The following is a 26,637-nucleotide window of genomic DNA, read 5'->3' on the forward strand; positions in this document are numbered from 1 at the left end:
TGAATGTCTAGTAGGAAAAAAAGAGGAAAAGAGTGAAGGGAAATGAAGTCAGAATGCTCAGGGGACACTGAATTCATGCTATTCAAGGGAGAATTGAGAATATTTTATGCATAAGTTGGTTATCTCCAAAAGCTCATTTTATTCGATTCAGCCGTGTTTTTAATTCTCCATTTGCCTGTAGTGAAAAAAGAGAGGATAAAGCCATAGACTTGAAGAGATAAATGCCCATAACCATAGCAGAAAGGGGCAGGGGCAGGGGGGAGGAGGAGTCCCCAAAGTGAAGGACGATTTTGACTCAAGGTCAGTTTTAATAGAATGAAAGCTTCGGAGTGGCAGATTGCGATTTGTCTGCCCACAAAACCAAGCCCAAAGGCAGGAACGAAGTCTTCTTGGTGTCTTTGCCCACAGGACCCCAGTTTAATGAGCTGTGGAGAATCGGGCATACTGTGAAGCAGATATGAGCATCGAGGCTGTGTCAAAAAAGGAGCTAAAATCAGTTTTGAAAATGCCTGGTTTCTACTGATTTATATTTTTTTCATTTTTGTTCCTTGTCTTATATCATGTCTTTTAGCTCTAGGTCTTTTAAGGCGTGCATTAACCAGGATTAAAAAAAAGTAGTTTCTTGCAGTTATTTACCTTGAAGCCAGTAATTCATTACAAATTTTTATATATTTATCTTGCTGAAACATTTGTTGAAATAGTAACTAACCCATACTAAGTAAAAATATCACCGGACTCTGTGCCAGAACGATTCTAATCTCTGGTACAGAAAATAGATACTGAAATCTAGAAAGTCAGTTATTTCTGTTTTCTTCAAATATTCTTAACTCTTTTTGTGTTATGGATTTTCAGAAGTCTGGTACAATCTTTGGGCCACTTCTCTGAATTGTGTTTTAAAATGTATAAAATAAAATATGAAATTACAAAAGAGACAAATAATAATATTAATAAAAATAGTCAGCATTGATATAGTTCCTTAAGTTTTGCAAGTCACTTTACAAATATTATCTCCTTGAGCCTCACAATGAGCCTGTGAGGTACAAACTTATCCCCATTTTGCAGTTGGACAAGCTTTGGTAAACAGATGGTAAGTGAAAACTTGTCCAGCTTCGGTTACCTAGAAGTGCCTGGATTTTGAACTCGGATCTTTCTGTCTCCAGGTCTCTATCCATCAGTTGCCCAATTATATTAAAAATATCATTTTAAAACAATTTTGAACAGGTTCAAAGTGAAATGTCCCTTTTTAAATGGTCTACCAGACCTATAGTTACATTGATATAGGGATCTCTATAGTCAGAAAACTCTTTCTGCCAATGCATGTGGATCTTTTTTTCTGCATCTTAAAGAGCTGCCTAGAACACTCAAGAGTTTCCCAGTCACACAAACAATATGTGTCAGAGGTGAGATTTGAACCCACGTCTTCTTGGTCAGCTCTCTCTCCTCTACTCCCTGCTGCCTCTTTGCTATTTGGAAAGATTTTACTATATTAGCAAGAATTTATCAAGATCTTTCCTAGGATCACAAGGGCTGCGTCTCTAGAATAATTTATTTGTCTAGGAGGACCTCTCTTTAATTCTTTGTCTTAAATCTAGTTTAATATGAATGGTTAAAATGAAAATGATAATTACAAGTGATACCATGATCTGGCCATTTCTGCCCCTTAGCAGTTCTGGGCTGATACACTCATCTGTAGTGGGGAATAATATGAATTATTAACATGCAGGAGATGGGCATTCCACAATGCCTGTTTATTCTCCAATCAGGCTAAGAATTCTAGGTTCTTGAAGGGAACCTGGACATATGCAAGAGGAAGAGCTTTTACTGAAAACAATTTTGGTATAACAAGAAAGCATCCAGTTGGAGCTGTGTTTTAAAAGCCACATCAACTTTTATATGTATTTATGATTTCCTGTATCCTGCACATTGAAATTCCAAGTTCAATCCCCTTTGATTTATCACCTCTGCAGTATATGCAAGACGAAAGGAAAAACAGCATAATCACTTTTATTGTAGGAAATTGCCAATAAAATCTGCTTCTGAATCATGTTTATGGGCACTGGGAGATCTGCAGGTTTGCCTAAATATGCAAGATAAGTTGTGGGGAGCAAAGCCTTCATTTTCCAGAAGTGAGATGGATCAGGAGCAATTGAGAACATATTGAAACTGTCTTGGTTAAAGAACAAAAATCCTCGGTGAATGATGGTCAAAATTAGGAGCAGGAGAGCAGATTTCAATAAAGCATCTGTACTATGCTGAAAAGAAAGCTATTAAACACTTTTACATTTAAATTTTCATCTCTCTCTCTCTCTCTCCTTCTCCCCCTTTCTCCCCTTCCTCCTTTCCTCTCTCCCTTCTTTATCTCTCTTTCCCCCCTCTGTGTGTGTGTCTCTCTCTTTCTGTGTCTGTCTGTCCATCTCTCTCTCTCTCTTTCTCTCTCTCCCTCCTTTCTCTCTCTTTACCCCCCCCCTCTCTCTCTCCCCCTCCTTTCTTTCTCTTTTCCTCTTCTGTCTCTCTCTCTGTGTCTCTGTCTCTCTCTCTCTCTCTCTCTCCCTCCCTTCTTCCTCTTTCTCTCCCTCTCCATCCCTCCCTCCTCTCTCTCTTTCTCTCTCCCTTTCTTTCTCTCTCTCCATCTCTCTGTCTCTTTCTCATATGTTGACCACTGACAACAGCAACTTGTAAGGCAGCAACTTGCATATTTGCAACTTGACTTCATTGCTTTCTTGAATTCCTGAGTTTCTTCTCTCCCTTCATTCAATTCAATCAGGGTCAACTTGCATAAGATTTCATTAGTTTAAAATTGACGCCTAACCCAGAATTTGCATTTTTCTGGAGAAAAGCTAATTTCTTAAGATAGTCATCTTCACGACCCATACAATTTTATCCCAATACCTTCTGGGAAACCTCAGGAAGTGCTGTCAGGGCCATGGTATTATAATGCCTCTTGAGCTGAAGAACTACTCAGAGCCCATGGAAGCCAACCGCCTCATTTTACAGATGTGAAATGGAGGCCCAAGGAGGCCCTGTTTCCCATATATTATATGTAGGAGAAACTATGAAACAGGAGAGTGGAGGAGATGAGCAAACAATAAAAACAGCTCCCTGAAACTGTGTGGTTTGGGAAATGTGTGCCCCAAGTTCCTGTTTCAGTTCTCACTGTTAATCTCTTTTTAGTTTTTTTTCCTTCACCTCTTACAGGCTTCTATCTTCAATCTCCTTTCCTTCCTTGCTAGTTCAAACTGTAACTGACGATGGGTTTTCTTCTCGACTGGCTTCATTTTTGCTGTTCTTCCAGGAGAAAAATCTATTACCTGCCCCGCCGGTACAAGTTCATGAGCAGGTTAGTAACCCATCCAAGCCAGGTGGCACTTTTTTGGCCCACCGATTGGTGGATCCAACAACCGCAAGAGGTTACAAGCTGGGACAACGGGTATTTGCCACGTAGGAAAGCCTGCCAAATTCCAGATTTAAAAAGCTCTTGTTTCCAAATGGCATAAAAAGGAGCAAAGCTAAAAATGGCCTTCTCAAAGTCTTCTCTGCAGTAAGCCAGTCCTCCATACCTGGGAGGAACTTAGTTCATTTTACAAGTATATTTGGAGGGGAAATTCTTTTCCGTGCTGGGATCAGATGACTTAGCCCTTTCCAATTTTGAACGCTTTTAATATCTTTGGCTTGAATGATATAATTTTTTTCCTCCCAGTTAAAATCATGTCTTTCCTACTCTAAAGCCCTAGAAAGCTGTTTCAAGTAGAACAGATTAAACTGTATTTGACAACCCTCTTAGGAACTGATTGTTCCAGTTTGGTTCACTACAAGTCTCATCTCAGACTGAGAGCTGTTTTATTCGTAAAGTTGGCAAATAAATAACTTTGGCAGAGGCCAAAACCTATCCCCTTTGTGAGAACAGCTGTATTGGGCAAATGTCGCAAATACTCCACATCCTCCCAAAGCTTGTTTCTTCTGATTGGTTAGAAGGAAGAAAGGGGGAGGGGGATGATGGAGTGGTGGAGTAGTGTTCTTTTATGTCTCCCTTAGTAAGCATTAGAGAAAGAGACTTTTAATTTCAGCATTACAATAGTTCTCTTCCTTTTAAGTGAGTTAATTAGTTTGACAATTAATGGGTCGTTTTTGAAAAATTTAATAGTTCATTTCAGTCTAATGTTTTGGGATTCTGTGTTGTTTTAATTATATGTTTACATGAAGGGAGACTAGAATGTCCACAATTAATTATGATGATGATAATTAATGGAGCAGCTTAATAAAATTCTCCTTAACTTTGCTCAATAGTATATGGAGAGTTGACCTGTCACAAGACATTAAGGATTGCTGGTTTTTTCAGTATGATAATAGACCACAACCCTTCTGTGACATAGTAAATGATCTGTAAGAATTATTGTGGCTGAAAAAATGCATCTCTCTGCAATCAATCTCCTAATGAGTCTCTCTTAGCATAGCTAGGTTGGTCCTTAGGCAGCAGACATACTAAGACTATACTTGACATCCAAATTGGGAGTTGGGCATCCAGAAAAACTGGTTTGTGATTGCTTAGAGTTCATTACTAAAAGAGGCAGTATGATTCTGAATACTTGAAAGCTGAAGAAGTCCTTGGTTCATGTCTCAGATCTCCTACATAGTAAAATGGATGACCTTGAGCAAATCATCAGATTGGGCCTTGGTTTCCTTATCTGTAAAATATAAGAATTTGATCCATTATAAAGACATTTGGGCAGAGGAGTAATAGATAAGGCCAGAGTAGACATCTTCCATCCCCTTCACAGCAAGATTGGATCCAATTTCAAATAGACTGGACTCTTTAGACTATTGTATGTAGTCAAAGTAGAAGAAAATAAAGTGGTTCAAACATCCAGAACCCAAGGAAAGAGTCTGTCTTGTACCTTGATGTCCTCTGCTGAAAGATGAATTGAACATTAGGGCTCTGTTGAGCGCTAGAGGCCCCACGGAAGGCTCAACTTCATTTCTTGTGGGGCAACCAAAGGGTCTTCCCATATCTAGTCTTTTCTTGTTCCATTCCATTCTTTATATTGTTAGTCATCTCAGTCATGTCTGAATCTTCATGATCCCATTTGAAGTTTTCTTGATAGAGACTGGAATGATTGCCACTTCCTTCTCTAGCTCATTTTACAGATGAGGAAACTAAGGCAAACAAGGTTTAAAGGTCACACAGTAAGAACCTGAAGTGGCAAATCTTCCTGACTCTGAGCCCAATGCTCTATCCACTATACCACCTAGCTGCCCTCATTCCTTATATTGTTGCCAGATTAAACTTTCCTATACGCAGATCTGGTAGAGGCCAATAGAATGTTACACTTGGAGTTAGAAAGACCAATTCAAATTATGACCTTGATTAAATTATTTAACTTGTCTGTGCTTCAGCTGCTTTGTACAGCTAATAGAGGGAACCATTCATGTACCTGCAGATGTGAGCATGTTATTTCCCTTCTCAAAACCCACCACTGTCTCCCTGATCCATTCCAACTAAAGTCCAAAGTATATAGCCTCGTATGCCAGGCCACGTGCAGCCTGCCCCCTTCTTTCCTTCCCAGGCCTATTTCAGATAACCTCACCTCCTAGTCTTTTCTATACTATGCAGATTGGACTAGTCACACATATCTGCCTTCCACCTCCATTCTTTAGTTCATCCTCTTCCTTTGGAATATGCATCTCTTTTTTAAAATAAATTTGAATTTGATTCATTTAATGTTTCTTACCAGTTTCATTCAAAACAATTTTTTACATTTGTTTTTAAAATTTTTTGAGTCTCGGTTCTTGCCATTATCCCCACTCACAATTAAGAAACCACATGTGAAGTTATGCAAAACATTTCCATAAAAGTCAAGTAGTTAAAGAAAACATAAATCTCCCATCCTAATAAAAACAAAAGCCTCAAGAAAAAGTAAGTTTTAAAAAATAGAGATAAAGAAAAAGAAAATGCTTCAATATGTATTCAGACACAATCACTTCCTTCTCTGGTTACAGATAGAATTTTGTACCCTAAGTCCTTCACAGTAGTTGTGGATGATTGTAGGACTGAGAATAGCAGTCATTTAAAGCTGGTCATCCCAGAACATTTCTATTGCTTTGTATATAGTTCATGTCACTTTGCTTGAGTTCATGGAGAATTTTTCAGGTTTTTGGTTTTATTTTGTTTTGTTTTTGAGAACATTCTGCTCATTTCCCACAGAACAACAATATTACCTCATAAACATATCGTAGTTGATTGAACCATTCTCCAATTGATAGGCATCCCCTCAATTTCAATTTTTTTTGCCCTGAGAAGAGAGCTGCTATGAATATTTTTTGTACACATAGGTCATTTTCTTTTTTTTTTTAAATCTTTTGGTATTCATACCTAGTAGTGGTGTTGTTGGGTCAAAGGAAATGCATGAATTTTTAGCTCTTTGAGCACAGAACGTATCTTTTGATCATTTATCAATTGGAGATTATTTTTATAATTTTAATAAATTTCTATTTATTTATTAAATTTTTAATTTTTTAAAATAAATTTGACTCAGTGGAACAGACATCTCTATTTAAAACACAGGATTTTGACCTCGCTGGTAGATGAAAAACATCCCATCCAATCCCCTCATTTTACAGATGGAAGGTCACTTCCCCAAGGGCTCACAGCTGCAAAATGTCAGATGCAAACCCAGAGCTCCTAATTCCAGTCCATTTCTTTTCCATTATCCCACATTCCTACTCATTCCTCAATATATAACTCAGATGGCATCTCCTCTGAGAAACATGCCCTGGTCCCACTAGTCTAAAATAGCATTTCTTTACTCTTTGATAACATTTGTTTCTGTCCTAAAGCCCACTTTTCTGCTCTGTATTAGGCAGTTATTGCATGGTTAAGTATTGGATATTTATGTATCAGTACCCTAGATTGGGGGAGGAAGTAGGAAAAGGTACTGGATTTGGTCTCAAAAAACCTAAGTTCAATCCTGATTCTGCCTCCTATTAGCTAGGTGACCTTGGGTTAAGTCCCTTTTTCTCCGTTTCCTCATGTTTTATATATATATATATATATATATATATATATATATATATATATATATAATATATATATATATATATATATATATATAATATATATATATATATATATATATATATATATATATACATATATATATATATGAGAGAGAGAGAGAGATTAATAGATAGATGGATGATGTCATAAACATCAGGGTGGGGTGATTAGATGGCTCCCTTTCAACTCTGCGATATTGTACCTTATGATTATAAGCTTCATGAGGCCTGGGTCTCTAATTATCCTATCTCTTCTAATATCTCATACAATATTTGGCTCTGATAAATGATTGGCAAACGAACAAATAAATACATTTGGTGATGAACAAAGGGATGATTGTGAGTGAAGCAGGAAGAAATTACCTTGGGAAATAGTTTAGAGAAGAGTATAAGAAAGAACCTTAGGGATTGGAAGGCAAATGAGCAGTCCTGAAAAAGAAAGAGAAAGAGGGAGCCTCACAGACAGGAGAGAACCAGGACAATGAGGGTGTCTGGAGCCAAGATAAATGATAGGAAACCAGAGGAGCATGGATAACCATGGTGTGCCGTCCAGATATCAAAGCTTTCCTCCAAAGAAGAGGCCCCTGGATCTATTTATCAGGATTTTTCAGAAAAAAACATTTTTGTAGAATGACAGGGCCAGAAGCCCATTTCAAAGAAGGTTAAGAAATTAGTGTGTGTGAGAGAGAGAGGAAAAAAAAGAGAGAGAGACAGAGAGACAGAGAAAGAGAGAACAAAAGAGATAGAGAGTGAGATATGCAGGGAATGGGGGGCAAGGATAGAGGGGGGGAGAGGAGGAGATATACAGAGAAAAAGAGGAAGGGAGAAAAGAAAGGAGGGAAGGAGGGAGGGAGGGAGAGAGAGAGAGAGAGAGAGAACACGAACATATATACATACATATACACATTCTCATCTGTAAAATGAGCTTGAGAAGGAAATAGCAGAACCATTTCACTGTCTTTGTCAAGAAAACCCCAAAAGGAGTCACAAAGAGTCAGACATGACTGAAATGATTGGAATATATGTCTGTGTATGTATGTATGTGTATGTATATATATATATATATCTTTCTAAGTTTGTGAAAATAAGCATATGCAGATGTGTATAATTTTTAAATGAAGAAATATGCTTGCAAACATATACACATGTATACATGTACGTGCTATATGTGTATATATGTAAACATATATTTTTTTAAATGTTGAATTTTAAACTTAAATACCAAAAATAAATAAATACATAAAATAATGTTCCTATACCTACTAGAAATAATTTGTATAATCAGTATGTCACAGCAGATTAAAAGCTGAGCTAGAAAAGAGGAGTTTTAAATTCTGCCTTTGACATCCGCTTGCTGGGTGACCCTGGCAAAGACACATTCTCTCAGAATCCCCAGGCTACTCTCAAGATACAACTTGGTGCTGCCATCCACTGGTAAAATGAGTTTCCTCACCTGGGAGTTCTTTTAACACCAATGAAATCAAGGTTCAGTCCCTGTCTCTGTCTAAGGAGTGACTGGATATTGAGGAATAAGGAGTGTAGACAGTTTTCCCCAGAAATTTGGCAATAAAGAAAAGGAACAAAAAAAAAAAAACAAGAATATTCTAGTCTTAGGATTGTAAAAAGTGAGTTTATTCTGGGGAAAAATTGAGCTTCTTTGTAGGCAAAGGAAAAGGAACCTGGAGAGAGGGAGAAACTCAGGCTTAGAGAAAGGGGATAATCCATAGAATAAATTCTAAGGAGGAGTAAATGAGATTAGCAACACAGGTAGAAAAGAGTTAGCCTGGAATGGGATAGGATGGGGGGAGAGAAGGGGTGTGAAGCTGTCTTCCCCAGAAATAAACAGAAAGGAAGCGATACCATGAACACACACACACACACACACACACACAGTGTAAAGTAAGTCTGTGGTTATTAACTCTTTATTCTCAGTCACTGAAGCAATAACATTGTCCAACCAGAGAGAGCTAAAAAGCAGATCCTTAGTGTCTCCAAATGACAATGAAGGGAAAATTGGATCAAAGGAAAGGAAAGAAATCTAACCCAATCTCTCCAGCCATTATCAGTCCAGCATGTCCTGGTTTCTGATAGAATGGAACTTAGTACCTGCTGGAGTCACTGTGACTGTGGGTCTTTGTAACACTAAAAGTAACTATTTAAAAATTGAAAAGAAAAATAATCATTCAACAAAGAGCTTATTTTGAAGCCACACTTATAACTATCCTCCTCCCCTTGGATTTGTCTGTTTTTATCGGTTTCAAGTAGTGTCCCTCAGGAGAGAGACTTGGTGTGAATATCGTGACTTGCCTTTTCTACGCCATCATAAGATTAAAAATTCTCCCGTTCAATCTCTTTATAATAGGGCAGATATTGCCACTCTCTCAAGCTGATTTCTTTTAATTTTTTCATTCTAACCAGATTTTTTAAAATAACAACAAAGAATATTTGTATAGTCTTTATTTTGCACCAGGTACTATCTTAAATGCTTTACAGTTATCTTGTTTGATTCTCAAAACACCCCTGGAAGAGAGATACTATTTATTCCAATTTACAGATTAGGAAACTGAGGCAAATAGAGTTTAAGTGGTCCACTCAAGGTCAGGGCTGCATTTAAATTTGAAACTTTCTGACTTCAGATCCAATTTGCTATAGGCCACCTGGCTGCCCCATGACAATTTGATATGTAAAATGCTTTAATTTTTCCAAAGCATTTTTACATGTGCTATTTCATTAGATCCTACAACGACCCTCTTTATGAAGCACCTTAGAATGTCTCGCCTGCTCTATGCCAGGCACTGGAGATGCAAACAAAAAAATGAAACCATTCCTGCCCTCAAGAACCTTCTATTCTATTGGGGATAATACAATTCATATGCAGGCTGGTGAATATGAAATTACATGCAAAGTAATTGTAAGAGGAGGAATATACTAATACTTGGGGTCGGGACTGCCCAGATCTCCTACTTTCAGGAATCTAGGAGCTCTCCAAGGTAGAGGCGAAAGGGAAGTTCATTCCAAGCATGGGAAATCACATGTACAAGGGCTCAAATGTTCAATGGCCAAAACAATGTGGCAGAAATGAAATGTACATTAAAAAATAAGAAAAAGCAGGAAGAGGGAGCTACTATGCAATAGAAGGTCTTAAATGCCAAAAAGAGGAGACTTCTATTTTATTTTCTCCTAGAGATGACAGGAATTTTAAAAATCACTTTCTTCCCCTATAGCGAATCACTTGCTAAGACTTGACAATTTTTTCTTTTTTTTTTTTTTGTCCTTAATACCACTCTCATGCAAGCCCTTATAATCAATTGATTGATTAATAAGCATTTGTTAAGTACCTGCCATGTGGGGGCGTTGTACTAGGTCCTGGAGATGGGATACAAAGGTCTGCCCTCAAATTGTTTACATTCTAATGGACTTTTCCTAGATTAATCTCCTAATGAGTCCCCCACCTCCATTGTCACACCATTTCCAACCTATCCAATACCTGACTTGATTCCTCACTATATATTAGATTTTTTTAAATGGCTTATTATCCCCTAAGGTTCTGCCCACTCTCTTTTTTGTTCCTTGAACTCTCTCCCTTCCCCATTTCTGTTGATATCCTACCTTATATTACTTTACATGCCTTCAAGGCCAAATCCAAATGCTATCCCACAATCCTAGAGTTGAGAGGGACCTCATTCATAACTACATTATACATGAATGCTGCCTGTGAACTTGTAGAGAATTCTGGGGAAAAAAATCTTGTCTTATTTTTGTCTCTTATCCAGTACTTTAGGCAGTGCTCACATGGACAAAATGCTTAGTATTTGGTGAATGAAGCATACCTTGTCATGTATTTTATCATCTAAATTACAATTTTAAATATATTTTTATTCATAAAACTTCATATTTAACCATGGAAATGGTCTGCAAAGCTGTAGTCAGGAAGACCTGAATTCAGATCTAGCCTCAGAAACTTTCTAGTTTTGTGACCCATAGATACCTATCTCCACCTCCATTTCTTTATCTGTAAAAGAGGGATAATAATAGCAGCTATCTCCTAGGGTTGTTGTGAGAAAATTTAAGTGCTTTGTAAATCTTAAAGCACTATTATTGTTTTTATTATTATCATAAAAACAGAACTGAAATGTATGAAACAATATGATTCCTCATCATAATTTGAGATTTCTAACCATTCTTTTTGTCAAATAATTCCCATGAAAACCTACCAATGGAATACTTGGATTGTAGATCTCAAGGTGGAGAGGACTCTAGCAGTTCTCTAAAGCAGCCCCTTCTTTTGTAGATAGAGAAACTCGGGCCCAAAAGGGAACCAAAATCATGTTGAATTAGAATTTATATCTAGAATATGTATCTATTGTTACATATCTTAAGCTAGAAGGCACCTCAGAGCATATAAACACACACACACATACACACATATATTTGTGTGTGTGTATACATACATATATATATATATATATATATATATATATATATATAGCATAGGCTTATATATACATAGAATATATGTGTACATATAGACACAGATACATATGTACATGTAGGAACTATAGATGTATGTTGGATATGTGTGCATATGTACCCATATGAAATATTTGTAGATGTACATGGATATATGGGATGTATGTGTGTGTATATATAGAATATGTGTGTAAGTATGTGTGTGTGTGTGTGTGTGTGTGTGTGTGTGTGTGTGTGTTATTGTAGTCTCCAACCCTTTCATCTTGTAGAGGAGGAAGCTGTAGCCCAGCGTGACCTGCACATGTGTCAGAGGTGGGATTTGAATACTAACCCCGACTTCAGAACTAGTGTTCTTTCTTCTATCTTATCTGAGGCAGTTTTCTCCTCTCCTCTTTATTTAGTTTAAACAAATAACTTACACCTTGACTAGTGACTAAATAGAGAAATTGTCTCCCTCTTACACCCTAATTTTTTTAAATTGCAGATTTCTTCTTGTCTAGAAAACAAATTGCTATATTTCCAAAAACCTTTGATTATTCAACAAGTTACTTCTTTGTGCCTAAAACAGTTGCCTGTTGACCTGGACTTTGCATCCAAGGAGTAGTTGGGGTCTGGGAGGATTTGGCCCAAAGGAAAGGAAAAAGAAACCCAGTCCCACATATATCTGACTGTGATCAGTACCAGCTGGTTTCACTTACGGCTCTGTAGAGTTATTGAAGCTAAATACCTTCTATAATTCCTTCGACTTTATCATATATCCAAACTGGAAGTTGAAAACATGACCCTACGGTATCTCCCTTTCTTTGGCCTGGCTGAAAGGAGTAGTTTCCCAAATCGTGCCCGCGTCATTTTTGTGTACTAATTGAGTCTGTGTGGTAGGGAGGAGAGGAGCCCTTGGGTTTTCAGAGACTGTGAGAGCAATGCAAAAGCTTATGGTGATAAAAGTTGATTCTGGATTCATACTGATGCATAGCCCAATGCCCAGCAAGCAGTCGGTAATAATAAATGTTTATGACTGGTATTGGAATCATGCCTTTGATACTTGACTATTGGTACCTTAGAAAAGTCACTTCTTCCTGAACCTGAGTCTCCCCCTCTATAAAATGAGGGGGGTGGTCCAGCTGGCCTCTGAAGTCCCCTCCCAGTCTGTCCCATGATCTTATGACTGGGAAGCCTTCCAATATGGGCCCATTGCGGGATATTATCTTCAGAGCAGCTTAGCCAAGTTCTAGAGACTCATCACCAAATCAACCACAGGAAATGTTCAGCCAGACCTTTCAAAGTCCATCTGCAAGATGTAGAGGGCTTCTGATCTGTGGTGGTGAAGGGTAAATGAAATATCAAAGCATTTAAAAACAGCACAAATGATGACATGATGTAATCAAAAGAGAGCTAGACTCAGGGCTCAAAAGACCAGCCTTCATGCCTCAACTGTGCTACTTTGCCCAAACCCTAGTTTTCTCATTTGCAAAATGGAGATAATGAATAAGGATCACATGAGATCATAAAGTCCTCCATTCAGAGTTGTAAGGGACTTCCAAGGCCATTAAGTCCAACTTCCCCATTTTATAGAGAAGAAAACCGAGTCCTAGAAAAAGGGAGAGATTGACCAAAGTTGTATAAGTAATCCCCTACTCACTAAACTACACTGCTCCTCTTTTATATAAACCACCAAAATATGAGAATGTGTTTTGTCTCCAGCAGATTCCATAAACACATAAGCTAGAATCATTGCATCAATCCCTTAGTGGGACAGCCCTAAAAGACAGAAATTTTTTCTTCTTTCTGTATCTCCCCACAGTGTAATCTCAGCCCATCAGAAGTACCTGGTCAGCGTTTGTTGACTGACTGCCTGTCCATGTGCTTTTCACCAAGATCTCTAAGAAATATCAGTGAACTACTTTGGGCTGCTCTTCTCTACTTGGTAGCTGGCTAGTCTCTAGACTATCATGACGTTTGATTAATGATGCTAGTACTTAAGGTCAAAATAGTCTCCATCTGGGCAGAGGTCAAAACCAGACACAGCTCAGCAGCCTGCCATTTTCTCTCTGTGTTGTTCTATAGAAAATCCTTCTTTTGTAACATGGAAGAATTTAACATTGAAAATACTGGAGTGTTTTCGGTCATCTTTCAGCCTAGAACTAATACTGAATCATAGGATTATAGATCGAGAGCTGAGAGGATCTCCATGATCTTACAGTCTGTCCTCCCATTTTATAGATAAGAAAAATGAGATGGAGTAACCTTTCCAAAGTATCACAAGTACCAAAACTTTGGTTCAGAGCCATCACTAGCCATTTTGGTCCTTGGGACAAGCAGCATGCTGCTGCCCTCAAATGAATTCTGTAATTCACCATGTGAAAAATAACATGCTAATTTACTCAAGTCAAATAAATGGGTAGGGTAATTAGTTTACTAAAGTAACTTCTACTGATCTGGAAGTTGTCTGTCTTAAGTGTCTCTACTCCGAATTTAGACACTCTGGGACAAAGCCCTGTTAGCCTCACCCTAGTTAATATTTCTGCTTTTATCCTAAATCTATCATTGAAAGCAATATTTAAAGAAGAACCACTTATTTTAAAATGTTCATCAGAAGATGAGATTTTTTTATTTTCTTTTTTTGAACTTGATAGTATCTAAGGGATTTTCAAATGAGTACTTCCACTAGGTGTTTAATCTGTAAATCATAAGAATATAGTCTTCATTACATTATAGGTCTGGGATTTAGCGGGGAAGAAATTTATTTTTGTGATGGCAAGTCTTCTGAATGCAAATCCATATTGTATTATAAAATAGGAATTATTTCTCTCCTGATTACAGTTTGTTGCTTTTAATAATGTTAATCAAAACTTTGCTGGTGTTAAAATTACCAACAATAAACTTTCTAGACCTGGCAAAGGTTCATTCTTGTTGAGACTGACTTTCCCCTCTGAATATGCTTTCAGAAAGCCATCCAAATAATGCCTCCATAGCTTTCCTTGGAAGTTCCCTCATCTGTAAAGTGATGGGGCTTGGATTACCCATTTTCCCTTCCAGCCGTAGAACTAGAATCCAGTAGAACTTAAAGCCGAGGGAACAGAGCCCCAGAAAGTGTCAATGACCCACAGATAGCTAATGATCAAGCCAAGACAATAATATATTTCTCACTTCCATTGGTGTGTCCTCTCTAATAAGCTGTAAAGCCTCCAACTCTTACATAGGGGGTCACCTATTATGTCCATCCTAGCTTGGACTAGGATTCTCACAAAGGAGATGAGGGAGGCAGGGAATGTACAAGATATCCCCAAAAGTCTACCATTTTAGGTTTCAGTATTAAGATTTGGGGGCACTGTACACTAAAAATTAACCCCTCATTTTTCCCATGGCAATTAAAGGCAAAATTTCATTGAGAGCAAAATTAGCATAGTAGAGTCTTCCTCAGCTGTAACTAGATGAGTACGTTCTCTTTTAATGGCCAAATTAGCGCTTTAGGAGGATTTTGAATGGGAAAGAGAGTGGAATCAGGTTAATCTTTTCGCATCAGAACTTAAAATTTGGGAGCTAGAAAGAACTTTGAGAAGTCATGTATAGCATCCCCTTCCTTTCAGACAAAACTGTTCCAGAATTAGGAAAAAGGAGCATCAGAGAGCCAGAATTGGAAAGGAACTGAGATCAGAATCCAGCTTCCACATTTTTATAGGTACAGAAGTCACACCGCTTGTAAATGAATAGGGTCCTAAGATAACTGGGCCAGAGCTGGCAGTGACCTATAAAATCCTACCCTTCTTCTGAAGCCTAGGAGAAGTGACTTGTCCAAGGTCACACAGGCAGTGGGCATGTGAGGCAGGATCTGTAACAGTCATGTTGCCCTTTTTAAATAATCTCTAGGGAAGGAGATTTCATATTCCCCATTAGAAACATGCTCCAGATCCTACAAAACTTGAAAAGGCTTTACGCCAGGAAGTTCCCTTGCTAATGAACCAATAGTTACAAACCAAAAGACAACAGATATGGAGTCCTGGTTCCATAATTCGTTTTCATTCCTACCATGATCTTGAATTCAGATATGATGAAAAATCTGCATACTAATATATTATTCAGAATATAGATTGAATATATCAGAAAGGACAAGATGTCACTAGCTGCTGTTGCTATATTTTAAATGAGTGTTTTAGGCAAATGTTCCAATGTTTTTCATGAGTTTTCCTGTGTTTTCACTTTGTAAGGTGAAGAATTGTTTAGGACTACTTGATGAGCCACTTTATATATGTAAACTCTCCGAAGGCAGGGACTGCTTCATTTAAGCACATAGTAGGTGCTTGATAAATGATTGTTAATTAATTATTTTTATAAGCATTAGAAGGGCAGAGCACAGGCTTCCTCTTGGCTCATTCCACATGATTTGAGGGGAATCAGAAAAAGGTTCATGAAGAAGATGGCATGTGAGCTAATGGTAATAATAGCTGACATTTCTAGGGCTTTCGGATTGGCAAAGCATTTTATCTACATTATCTCATTTGATTTGTCCAACTAGCCTGTGATGGAGGAAATGTCATTTTCAAAAATTTAAGTAATATGCCCAATTTAAGTAATATGGTTACATCACCAGCAAGTCCTGAAGCTTGGCTCCAAACCAAGACTCCCCTCAGAGCTAGTCCATAATTCTCCCTATTGCATACTGTCTCACCTTTGTTATGTTTTTTTTTTTTCCCTACGATATATTTATCTTTTTAGAATGAAGATCCCTGAGCCTGGGGCAGTAGTGATTAGAAATCTATTAGCTCTGAATATGAAAAATATAAAAAATTAGTTCCTATTATCCTTTAAATGATGGAGAAAGAATTGATGACCTGTGCATTTTGAAAGTCTTTAGAAAGGCGCTGCCGGGCAATTCTCTGTGGAAATTGCAAAATATATCTCAGTGTACTTTGGTAGAGGCAATTTGCCTGTTCCAGTGAAATCAAAGGCCTCGTGTTATAGGCACTGGAGTTTAAAAATACAAAGAATAAAATAATCTTTGATTCCAAGATGCTTTTATTCTAATGGTCTATAGGCATTTACCTATTGATTCAATCGGTAAATATTTCCTAAGCATTAACTATATGCCTGAACTATACTGAGCACTGGAGATACAAGAAGAGGCAAAAAGCAGTCCCCTCTCTCTCAAGGAGCATACAGCTGAATGAAAAGAATGACAAAGTCCCTTCCTCCCTTCTGCCATTGCTTTTGTTATGGTTGAGCCACTAATTTAGTTGTGTGACCTTAGGTAAGTTACAAATTCACCTGCTTGGAAGGGGCCTCAAAGGCTAGAACAGAGGTCCCTTAGAAAACATCCTCCACAAGTGGTCACTTAATAAGCATTTAGTCTTTGATAATGATTGATTGGCTATTCAACCACTGATTGGTGATGGGCAATGAAAGATCCTGCCCCATCCCTAAAAGCAGCCTGTTCTGCATTTGGAGCTCTCATCATTAAAAAGTCTTCCCTTAAAAAAATAGTATGATCCTCTGTAGCCTTCATCCACTGCACTTAATCCTGTCTTCTAGAGACAAAGAAATCAAAGCTGATCCTTCTTCCCATGACCTGCTTTCATATATTTGAAGACCCTTTACTTGTCTTCAAGTCTTCTCTTTTCCCAATAATTCCTTCAAGGAATTAAGTCTTCTTCTGTCATACTCCTGGGACCTCGGACCATCTCATTTGGCCTTCTCAAAATGCATTTAGGCTTATCAATGATATTCTTATAAGTTCGCACCCAAAACTAAACAAATTGTCTGGATATGGTCTGGCCATGGTGAAGTATCAAAGTAATTAACTCATTATTCTAAAAGTTGTGTCTCGATGGAAGTTTGGTTTGGTGAAGAGAGCGATGGATTGGGAACAAAAACTTGGATTCGAATCTTGCTTCTCCTAATGCTAATTATTTGATCTTTGACAAGCCATTCGGCCTTTCTGTCTCATTCACTCACTTAGAATATATATGTAATAATGCCTGTGTTACTATTTGTAGAGTACTTTGATGGAACAGGGCATAATGTACCTGATCTGGAGTTAGGAAGATCTGAATTAAAATTCTGTGTTAAACACTCACTAGTTGTGTGACCTTAATCTCAGTTACCTTAATCATTCCTTAACCAGTTAACTCAGCCTCTGTTACCTAAATCATAAAATGGGGATAATAATAGTACCTACTTTCTGGGATTGCTGGATCAAATGAGGATAACATATGTAAGGTGCCTTGCAAATCTTAATGCAATCTATACATGTTAGCTATTATTATATTACATGAGGTAATATATCTAAAGTACTTTTAATATTTAAAGTACTAGGTAAATGTCAGCTACTGTCATCTGCAGCATCATTGCCATCATCATCATCACTACAATCATCATTATCTTTGAGACTTAAAATTTGTTGCTATTCAGTCTGACCCTTCGTGAGGTTTTCTTGGCAAATATACTGGAGTTTGCTTCTTCTACCCATTTTATAGATGGTGAAACTATAGCAAATAGGATTAATTGACTTGCCCAGGCTCACCCAGTTAGTAAATGTCTAAGGATGGATTTGAACTCAGATCTTTCTGACCCCAAGCCTAGAACTCTATCCACTGTGCTGCTCAGCTGCTTTTAAATTTAAGATATTCCAAGTTTTTTTGGCTGCCACATCTTACATTTGACTCATTCTGAGCAACTAATCAGTCACATTTCCCATTTCTTTTTCCACAAGAGCTCTCATCATGTGACAGACATCATTTCCACACAATGTCTGGCACATAGTAGGTAGTTTTTCAAAATCACTTCTCCACTGATTTCTTGATTCTATCTCCTTAGTTCTCAGTTTCCACATTTGTTACAAAAGGACATTGGACTAAGTTATCAACAAGGCCAAGTGGGGCCAGGAGGGAGACCCAAATCATTGATGAGGTTGGGATCGGGGCTGATGATGGTCAAGACCAAGACTAGGTGCAGATCTGAGAACAGGGATCAGTCTAAGATGAGTCCAACATTGTGGGCTTGGTTTGAGTTGGGGGGAGGGTGCACTGCTGTATAACTAAATGTCATGTCCATTAGTGTGCCAAATAGGTGAAAAACACTAAGACAAGCTCGGGAATAAGTCACTACACTTGGCTTTTCTCCTTGATGTGATTTTACCTTCTGTAGCCCCCTCACTTTTTTTGTTCTTTCCTTGGCTAATCTTCACAAAAGAAATTATCATTTAATCTCTAGAGATGAAGAAAAGGTCCAGGAGATTTCCTTTCTACCACTGACTGATTCCAGAACTAGCTCTATTTGACTTCAAGTCCTAATCAATGAAACCCCAAAAGCAACTGACCATCATGTGCAAAGCACTTTGTGGGGAGCTGGGGATGCTAAGGCAAAAATGACACAGTCTCTGCTTTCCAAAAGTTTGTGTGCTTCTTGGGCAGCAGACTGCAGTGGAAGAAGCCGTGTTGGGTCCTGGGGTCAGGAAGACAACAGAGCTGTGTGACCCCAGGAAGTGATTTGACATCTCAGACTCGGTTTTCTCATCTCTGAGATGGGGAAATTGGAATCATGAGCCTTGGGGTCCTTTATAACACATAGTGTATCCAGTGATACTTTCCTTTTCTGAGCCTTAGTTTAATCTGCTGTAGAATTCTGAGGCCGAGCTAGATAGTTTTGAACGTTCCTTGGTCAATGAGCTTATGATCCTCTATCTTACTTAGCACAATGACTGCCACATAGCAAGCTCTGAATAAATGCTTTGACTGTTGATTGACTTTCTGTTAAATGGGAATAACGCCTTCCTCACATTAGGACTATTTGATCAAATAAGGGGAAAAAGAGGCTTGGAAAAGAAAAGCACAGGACATGTGATAGGAGTTATTATCCTTAGAATAAAAAGGCCAATGGTGATTTGTCAGTTATTCTAGTGGCTTTTGTACAGACATAATTTAGAATCATGGCACTTTAAAGCTGACTTTGTCCTTATAGTGTCGTGGGCCAAAAGAGCAAAGAAAGGAAGGACAATAATCAGATGCTCCTGGTGGGGAACAAAGCCTGCCTGGCGGCTCTCCTGTGCACTAAATCTTTGTCCTCTTTGGGAGGTCCCTTTGCTTTGGTGCCGAGTAAGCACAATCCAAGGCTCATCCTCCCAAGGGACCCACAATCCTTGGCTAGGAGTTCATTTGAAGGACATGTTTATTTTTTCTGGAAGAAGAGCATCAGTTAATACATTTTTGCCCACAAGGATGTCCAAACTTATAACATAGCCTGGCTCCATGAGATCTGCAGTCTCAGCTCAAAAAGAAGGATGTTAAAATAAATGCACAAGTTCTATCTGCTAATGGACCAATTGGGACACATAAGTCAATATGGGGTAGTAGCTTCTAGTGAATTCTAATGAAGGAAGGAATTTGTTTGCTCCATATGATTTGTCACGGTATTCTACTGTCACAACACTCTGCTGCCATGATGGTCTGCCGCCATGACGGTCCGCCGCCATGATGGTCCACTGCCGTGATGGTCCGCCGCCATGACAGTCTACTGCTATTACACTTTACAGCTATAATTTCCCATGGCGACATTTTATTGCAACAATGTTCCATTGACATGACATCCTGTCACCATCCCATTTTGCCAGCATGCTATCCAATGCCACGACATTTTACTTCCATGCCATTCCATTTGCCGTGCCATTCAGCCATAACATTGTACTGCCACAACATTCTAATATGACGTGATATTCTGCTGTTCTAATATTCCATTAATATGACATTTTGCTGCCATTCTATGCCATTGCCACAACATCATGTTGACAAGACCCTGAGCTGCTGTGACGTTTCATGGCCAGGACACCCTAGTGTTGTAGTATTCTATTGCACATGCTGTACCCCCAATTATTTTATGGTTATTGTCCTCTCCCCGGTAGGCCATTAATTTCCCATGCTCCGTTTTCATGAGAGATGCCCACAGAATGGGAACATGGGGAGATTCCAAACAGAAAATGAGATTGCTTCCGGCTGTGTGCCATGAAAAGTCTCAGGTTCTATGTAAGTGGAATCACAAGTTGCCCATTAGAAGGGCTGGTGTTCAAAGCCGGCTCTCAGTGCCTTGGCTCATCCTCAGGGAATATGGGTGGGATGTTTATGTTTCAGATAGAGTCTGTCTGAGCCTCTATGACTTCACTGAGGAATCCCAGGGCAATGCTGATGGACTTTTCCTGTCTGATCTTGCTTCCCATCTACCACAGGATCGATAAACAAATAAGCAGGTTTCGAGGATGGTTACCTAGAAAGCCTATGAGACTGGACAAGGAGACACTGCCAGACCTGGAGGAAAATGACTGCTACACTGCCCCTTTCAGTCAGCAAAGGATCCATCAGTGAGTGTTTCTGGTTAAAAGCATCTCCCTGAGCATGGGTAGAGCCTTTCCCTCCCCTAGAGCTTTGTGGGGTGGGAGAGTGGACAGGATGAAGACTAGTTCAACTTTTAAATTTTTATTAAAAATGATTTTTTTTGAGATGGACTCTCTCTGCACTGTCCAGGCTGGAATTACAGCAGCCAGTTGTGAGCCTGATGCTACTATTGATCAAACTGGGAACCTAGACCTGACCCTTTCTGACTTGGGTCTATTTACCCTTTCTTGGACGGCCTGGTGGCCTCCTACACCGAGAGTCTCACCATATTAGTGTGATTCAGTGTAGACAATCCCCCCTGCCGCTGAGAACTCTCAAGCTCAAGTGCTTCATCCACCAGTCTCAACCCCCTCCTCAGTGATCAGGGATACAGGTACTCACCATCACACTTGGGAGACCCACTTTGAATGAGCTGGGACTATTGTGCTTTGAATCTTTAACTTTCCTGCATTCAGAACAGAATCCTGAGGCAGTGTGGCCCTGTCAGCAGAGTGTGCTCAGAGGCCTGGGGTTCAAATTCTACTGATGGACTTAGGGCAGGTTGATTAAACTTGAAAACATCAAGTTCTTTGTCAGTAAAATGAGGCAGTTTGCCCAGACCCCATCCCGATGTGGATTTGGGTTTCTCATCTGAGTATTCTCTCTGAGTCAGTTTCCTTGTTACCCACAAGTCATTGACCTGGGGGGCCTCCATTTTCTCATATTAAAACAAGGGAGTTGATTAAATTTTTTATTTTAGAAGAATCTGTGAACTTGGTTTTTAGTAGAAAACTGTATGTCGGTGCCACAGGTCACTTTGTAATCCTTAATATGCTATTTTGTGCATTTAAAACCATGAGAAGGGGTGTCTAGACTTCATCAGATACTTCCAAGGGAAGCCATAACACAAAACAGGGAAAGAACACCTAATCTTGGTCTAGGATCTTAAATTGATTCTTCTTCCTGAGCCTCAGTTTACTCATCTATAAAACAAAGGAGCTGGCTTCAAGGGCCTCCAAGATCTCTTTCAATTCCAGATTTAAGATCCTAAGTTGCTCCCTCTTTCTGGGTCACCATTTCCTTCTCAGCAAAAATAAGAGAAGTAGTGTTGCCAGCCTCTGAGATCCTGTGTAGGTACAGATCTAGGATCCTGAACTGATAACTCTCTCTTGGCCTTTCTGTAAAATGAGACAGCTTCTGAAGGCCCTCCCAACTCTCAGGCTAAGGTCCTATAGTGCATCAATCAGTTCATTCTCTTCATCAGCCTGCTGTTTGCATCCTTCCACCATCTGTCTCCCATCTGCCTCATGGCCTGTTTCATAACCCTCCCTTACACACAGACAGGATCCCTTCAGAGATGGGCCCATCATCCCTGAAGGAAAGAATGGAGGGAGGGAGGGAAGATGAGAATAAGGGAAGAAAGGGAAGGAGGTAAGAAAGAAAGAAGGGAGGGAAGCAGGAAGGAAGGAAGAATGAAAAGGAAGGGAAGGAGGGGAAGGAGGTAATAAGGCAGGAAAAAAGGAAGGCAGGAAGAAAAAAAGGGAAGGGGGGAGGGAGGAAGGAAAGAAGGAAGAGAGAGGAAGGGAAAGAAGGGAGGAAGGGGGGAAGGCAAGGAAACAAGCAAAGGAAGTGAAGCAAAGCACTCAGTTGAGGATAAGGTACCCAGGATATCACCGCCTTGGTGGAAAGACAAAGACCTTGACATACTAGTCAGATGTCATGGCTACCACAAGCTTGTAAGCAGAGCAAGGACCAAAGGATCCTAAGCCAATGTGCTTATTGCCTCAACTTGTTAAGTCGCCAGGAGTTGATAATGAGAATCAAGGGAAGCTTAATTTTCAACTTAGAGATCAACTGGGAGTGTTTTTTTCTAAAGGAAAAAAAAAAAAAACAGCAAAAACCCTGAAATTTTTATCACTTTTCATTTAAAATCTGGTCATGTCTCAGTTGCTAATCTTGAGATTTCTGAGACTCATAATAATAGTTGCTATTAAATCTTCTTGATTCTAATTAACATGCAGATTGCCACCTGATGTCTCACTTGAATTTCATGTTTTCTAAAGCTCTAGTGTACTATCCAGAAAATGAAGCTGATAAATGGGTGGAGAGGATGCTTCACTCTCCCCACATCTTTGCTGGGGTCATTGTTTCAGAGTCTCTTTCTCCATCAACAGCAAATGATATTATCTACAACATCCCTGGGATCTTCTCCCCCAAATCTGCTAAGTTTTGTATGACTTCCTTTAAAGAGAAAAACAGTCTCTGAAAATGTGTAATGGTCACAGGGTCATGTCTCTGGAACTGAGAAGGACCTTAGAGATCCTGCACCACTCTTCCACTGAGGAAATGGGTTTGATCTGAATGAAGAAGAGGCAATATGGTATAGGTTACCAGGAAGATAGAAACTTGAGTTTTGGGAAATTAGATTACATTAATTGGTTTACCTCCACTTCCCATCACTAAATCCTGTTAGTCCTATCTCGGAAAAATTTTCTGCTGTCCTTTTCCTTTCTCTCCAAGCCATTACCCTACTATAAACTTCCATTCTAACTGATCTGAACTACTGGCCCAGTCTTTGGGCATTCTGATACATCTTGAGGCAGGTGACCTTGTCCAGCCCTCCCTCATTTAAATCCAATTCATCTGCACCTCTCTGATGGCCTGATCTCCCTCAAGAATGAAGGGCAAACAACAATGTCCTTCATGATATCAGCATTCTTGTGTGTGGATCTGATGGTCTTATTCCTCTGTTCCGAAGCCTTAAATGGTTGCCTTTTGCCAAACCAAGTGAAATAAAAAAGAAAATAACCTATTATTTAATTCTTTTCATAATGTAGAGCCTCCCTTGACCACCATTGAAGATCACTCAAAGTCTTTGATCTTCATTTCTTAAATACAATAAGCAAGACTTAGACAAGACTTAGGGTCTTATCCTTTTCAGCTTTGGACTGGCAGGTATCTCAGCTCTGCCAGAGGGAGGTGAGTAAGAAAAGGCAAGGGGTTAGTTTCATCTCTGAAATGGGAATAATACTAGTACCTACTTCCCAGGGTTGTTGTGAAGACAAAAATGAAATAATATATGTGAAATACCATATAAAGGCTAGTTATTCATGCTGTTGTTATAGGACAGAGAAAGTAGGAAGAAAACAATCATTAGTTAAGCACTTACTATGTGACAGGCACTATGCTTAGAGTTTTATAAATATTATCTCATTTGACCCTTACAACTTGGGGAAGGGGGGTGATAGGAGCTATTATTTCCCCCCTTTACAGTTCAAGAAACTGAAGCAGACAAAATTAAAGCAACTTGAGGAATCTTTGTAAAATAAAACCATAAGGTAAGTTATAATTTTGTCATGAATGGGATGCTAAGTAGATCTTTGGTGATATTTTTTATGATCTAAAAAGAAAAACAAAGATATAATCTCATGTTATCTCATAACATAAGCAAAGTTTCATAAGATGCTAGAGCTGGGCTTCAGAAGTCATTGAATCGAACCTTTCCATTATATATGGAGGAAACTGAAACCCAGAGATGATAGGATCATAGGAGTGGGACTGCTAAGGAGCCCAGAAATCATTTTATTTATCCTGCCCCATTCCCTGTCTTCTCATGGAGAAGAAACTCACCAAAAATCCCCCAGGGCACATGCCATTCAAGGTCCAATTGAAACCAAGGTCCTCTGAGCACTTTCAGACACCAGCAGCACAGTTATCCCTTCCACATCACAACTTTCCCAATCAAGGTTCTGATATGTCACACGACCACATAAGAAATTAAATGAGAATTTGGGAGGAATCTTACAGAAGCTGGAGAAGTGGTAGGAAGGCTAGCAGGAAACAGAAAATGTTTGAAACTCAGAAATGCATCAAATTTACGTATGGTATGATAAAGTCTACTCAAATTTTACAGTAAGCTGTTGTAAATAACCCACAAAAGAAAAGGAAAAATTCAGACTTCTTCTCTGGTATGAAGGGCCAAAAAATATTGTGTGAATTTTCCAGATCATGAGAGTATCATGCCCCTAATCTCTATAATGTGGAAAATCTAACTGTAGTTACCTTTTAAAGAACTTAACATAATGCTTGCAGTTGGTGCTATATAAATGCTTATTCCTTTCCCTTTTAAAAGAAAAAAGGATAGCTTCAAGTGATAGTATAGTGGTAGGATCAGTAGTGCTTGACAAGTAATTAGAAACTGGGGTGAAGGAGAGGGAAGGCACTAAGCTGACTGAGTGAGCAAGTGAGGGTGATGGAGAAGATGCCATCGGCAGAAATAAGGGAAGGAAGAAATGATTTGTAAGAACGACTTGAGTACGAGACACATTTGAATGGTCTAATGGGAGAAACAGGTACCCCTGTCCAGTCAGAAGTTGGAAATGTTAGAATGAGTCTCCAGGGAGTGGAGGCAGATCTGGGAATCTCCCCCCTGGAAGAGATAATCATTGTTGCTGAAGCCAGAGGAGTAGAGATTGTCCAAAAAAAAAAAAAAAAAAAAAAAAGATGAGGTTGACTCACTAAAAAACAAGATGGGAAAGCTTGAGAAAAACTCAATGAATTTAGCAACTGAGGAAATCATTGATAACTTTCAGTTAATTGAAGTTTTGTGTGTAAGAAAGGGGGAAGGAGACAATAATATATGTCATTTTATCAGTGTGGAGATGTCTTGGCAAGAAGATTCCTTATTAATGCCAATCGACTCCAGCCCTGCAACTTCTCATCTTAGAGAGCTGTCTGAGGTTCTGAGAGGCACTTGTCCCAGAAAGCGTGCCCCAATGTATGTCAGCAGGGGGACCCTAACTCAAATCCTTCTGACCCCAAAGACGTGTCTCTATCTATTTTACTAAACTTGTCAATTAATTGAGCTCCTTGGATTAGATGATTCCTCCCAGATGAGTCGTTGGTATCAGGTCAGGGTCCTATAATCAATGAGTGTCAAAGGCGAGACGTGAACTCATTTCTTCTTGGTTTTGAGGCTGATTGCATATTCCCTATGCCATTCTGCTTCTCATTCTCTTATGAGGTTAGTATAGAGGCATTGGAAGCAAGCCACCAGCAATAAATACTCTGTTGGGTTATTATAATTAGGAATACTTTTTGCTTGACTTGTCAATAGTGTCTGGTATGTCTGTCTTCAAAGTGGATGAGATTGACATAGAAATGATGGCACTAATAAAACCATACATAATAATAACGTGTGGTCATGGAGGCCAAAACACATCTTTTTAGAAATTCAACTTCTGTCAAACCCGAAGACAAGGACTGGTCCCTTTTCAGAATCCACATGTTCTCCATTTGCTTTCTCGTTCTTCAGTGTTTTTCTGATTATATATGACTGCCCTTCATACTGGAAATGTCATTGGAAATGATATTGTGGACAGTGATTACTTAGAGCAAACCCCATGATAGGTACTTTTTCTTTGGCTAGGCAAAGGGAAGCAAATGTCACAAAATGGTATGTGACTCATGAGACAGCTCCTCTGTCTTTTCCCAAGAATTAATCAGTGCTGAATTCCCATTCACGGAAACCATTATGCTAATGGCAGACAGATCTCTTGTGCCTTTCTCAGATGTGCAAAACTCGGGCTTTCCTATTATCAGCCTCTTGCCTTTCCGTTGGGCCATCTTTTTCTTTCTTTCTTTCCTTTTAGTGTAAAACAGTCAAAGGCTTTTTTTTAAGATGGGCAGATCCTTAATGGAAATGTAAGAAACAAGGATGCCATGGGTGTGTATTGCAAGTATTCCCTTGCCAAAGACTATG

General features: G+C 39.0%; 1 protein-coding gene across 5 annotated transcripts in view; it reads left to right on the plus strand.

Moving 5' to 3' along the window:
• The window catches only part of ANO4 (anoctamin 4), a 392,142-nt gene that overhangs the window by 269,298 nt on the left and 96,207 nt on the right, over positions 1–26,637 (plus strand). For 3 of the 5 annotated variants that reach the window (XM_052001731.1, XM_052001735.1, XM_052001732.1), the window contains 2 exons: positions 3,293–3,337; positions 20,732–20,863. In XM_052001731.1, the coding sequence (XP_051857691.1) occupies positions 3,293–3,337; positions 20,732–20,863 (177 nt within the window). Of the gene's footprint in view, positions 1–3,230; positions 3,338–20,731; positions 20,864–26,637 lie in introns of all 5 variants that reach the window. The other 2 variants (XM_052001736.1, XM_052001734.1) reach the window with 2 other exon arrangements.

This window comes from Antechinus flavipes, chromosome 5, assembly GCF_016432865.1.
Source record: "Antechinus flavipes isolate AdamAnt ecotype Samford, QLD, Australia chromosome 5, AdamAnt_v2, whole genome shotgun sequence".
Taxonomy (NCBI): domain Eukaryota; kingdom Metazoa; phylum Chordata; class Mammalia; order Dasyuromorphia; family Dasyuridae; genus Antechinus; species Antechinus flavipes.